This window comes from Eimeria mitis, genomic scaffold (genome assembly GCF_000499745.2).
Source record: "Eimeria mitis Houghton genomic scaffold, Emh_scaff658, whole genome shotgun sequence".
Taxonomy (NCBI): domain Eukaryota; phylum Apicomplexa; class Conoidasida; order Eucoccidiorida; family Eimeriidae; genus Eimeria; species Eimeria mitis.
Window position 1 is genome coordinate 11916 of NW_013574723.1, and position 1503 is coordinate 13418.

At 61.5% G+C, this 1503-nt stretch overlaps 2 protein-coding genes across 2 annotated transcripts in view; one reads left to right on the plus strand and one right to left on the minus strand.

The window, feature by feature from the left end:
* The window catches only part of EMH_0018990 (uncharacterized protein), a gene marked incomplete at both ends in the record, with an annotated part of 1404 nt that extends 1021 nt beyond the window's left edge, over positions 1-383 (minus strand). Inside the window, one exon of the mRNA XM_013501256.1 lies at positions 211-383. Within this exon, the coding sequence (XP_013356710.1) occupies positions 211-383 (173 nt within the window). The remainder of the gene's footprint in view (positions 1-210) is intronic.
* A 317-nt stretch (positions 384-700) lies between these two features.
* The window catches only part of EMH_0019000 (uncharacterized protein), a gene marked incomplete at both ends in the record, with an annotated part of 2432 nt that continues 1629 nt past the window's right edge, over positions 701-1503 (plus strand). Inside the window, 2 exons of the mRNA XM_013501257.1 lie at positions 701-1049; positions 1192-1243. Coding sequence (XP_013356711.1) covers positions 701-1049; positions 1192-1243 — 401 coding nt within the window. The remainder of the gene's footprint in view (positions 1050-1191; positions 1244-1503) is intronic.

Sequence of the window (1503 nt, forward strand, 5' to 3'; positions counted from 1 at the left end):
CTCTGCCTTCAAGGGCCCCCATTAGGGTTTAGGGTTTAGGGTTTAGGGTTTAGGAGGGTTTCATTCTCTTTTCCTTTTCTTTCTAAACCCTCATTCAACCTGCATATACACCGCAGCACAAAACCCTAACAAATGCTTCACGCACCCCCAAGGGCCCTGGGGGCCCCCACAGGGGCCCCGGGGCCCCTCAGCAGCCTTCGACTGCCAAACCCTTTCAGGGGGGCCCCTGGGGGCCCCCAGGGGGCCCCCTGGGGCCCCCCAAGAGCAGCTGGGGGGCCCCCGGGGCCCCCCATGGGGCCCCCAAGGGTATCGGGGGGCCCCCCAGGGACTTCAGAGAGGGGGGCCCCTAGGGGGCCCCTAGGGGCCCCCACGGGGGCCCCCATGCCTCTCAGCTGCTGCTTCAACAGCGAAACTTTGGGGGCCCCCCTGGGGGCCCCCAAGAGGGGGCCTCTGGGGGCCCCCTTCAACAGCCAAAGTACATGGGGGGCCCTAGGGGCCCCTTCAGCAGCAACACAAGCTGCTGCTGCTGCAGCAGATAAACAGCTGCGCTGTTGCCGCCGCAGTGTGTCGCGTCTGCTGCAGCAGAAAGTGCTGCAGCAGCAAGTACTGCAGCAGCAGGTGCTGCAGCAGCAGGTGCTGCAGCAGCAGGTGCTGCAGCAGCAGGTGCTGCAGCAGCGGCGGTGTTTGTGTTCGGTTGCTTATGATGAGGGGGACAGTGCAGCAGCAGCAGCAGCTGCTGCTGCTGCAACAACAGCAGCAGCAAAAGCAGTTGCTGCTGCTGCTGCTACAGCTCTTACGACAACAGCAGCAACAGCAGCAGCAGCAACTACAGCAGCAGCAGCAGCAGCAGCAGCAGCAAGAGCTGTGTTTAGTCCCAGGCCGGTGCTGCTGCAGTCACTGTTTCGATGGGGGGGCCTTGCTGCTGTCTCTGCACCCTGCAGCAGCAGCAACAGCAGCAGCAGCAACAGCAGCAGCAGCAGCAGCAGCAACAGCAGCAGCAGCAGCTGGAGAGTTTCTCTTTGGGATGTATCTACGCCTCATAGGGAGCAGTGGGGAGCGCATGCAGATGGCCCCGCTGCTGCTGCTGCTGCTGCTGCTGCTTCTGGTGCTGCTGCTGCTGCTGTTGGTGCTGCTGCTGCTGCTACTGGTGCTGCTGCTGCTGCTGCTTCTGCTGCTGCTGCTGCTGTTAAGGAGGCGGTGGAGGTTTGCGCCTTGCTGCTGTGGAAGGGAAACAAATGGAGGGGTAGGTGCAGCACATCAGCAGCAGCAGCAGCAGTTTGCTGCTGCTGCTGCTGCAGCAACTGTTGCAACAGCAGCAGCAGCAGCAACAGCAGCAGCAGCAGCAGCAGCAGCCAGATGTATATGTGTCGCTTCCTATTTGTTTTGTAATTTCTCCTTTCTCTGCTCTTCCTTCTCCTACAACATCTTCTGCCGTTGCTGCTGCTGCTGCTGCTGCTGCTGCTGCTGCTGCTGCTGCTGCTGCTGCTGCTGCTGCTGTTGCTG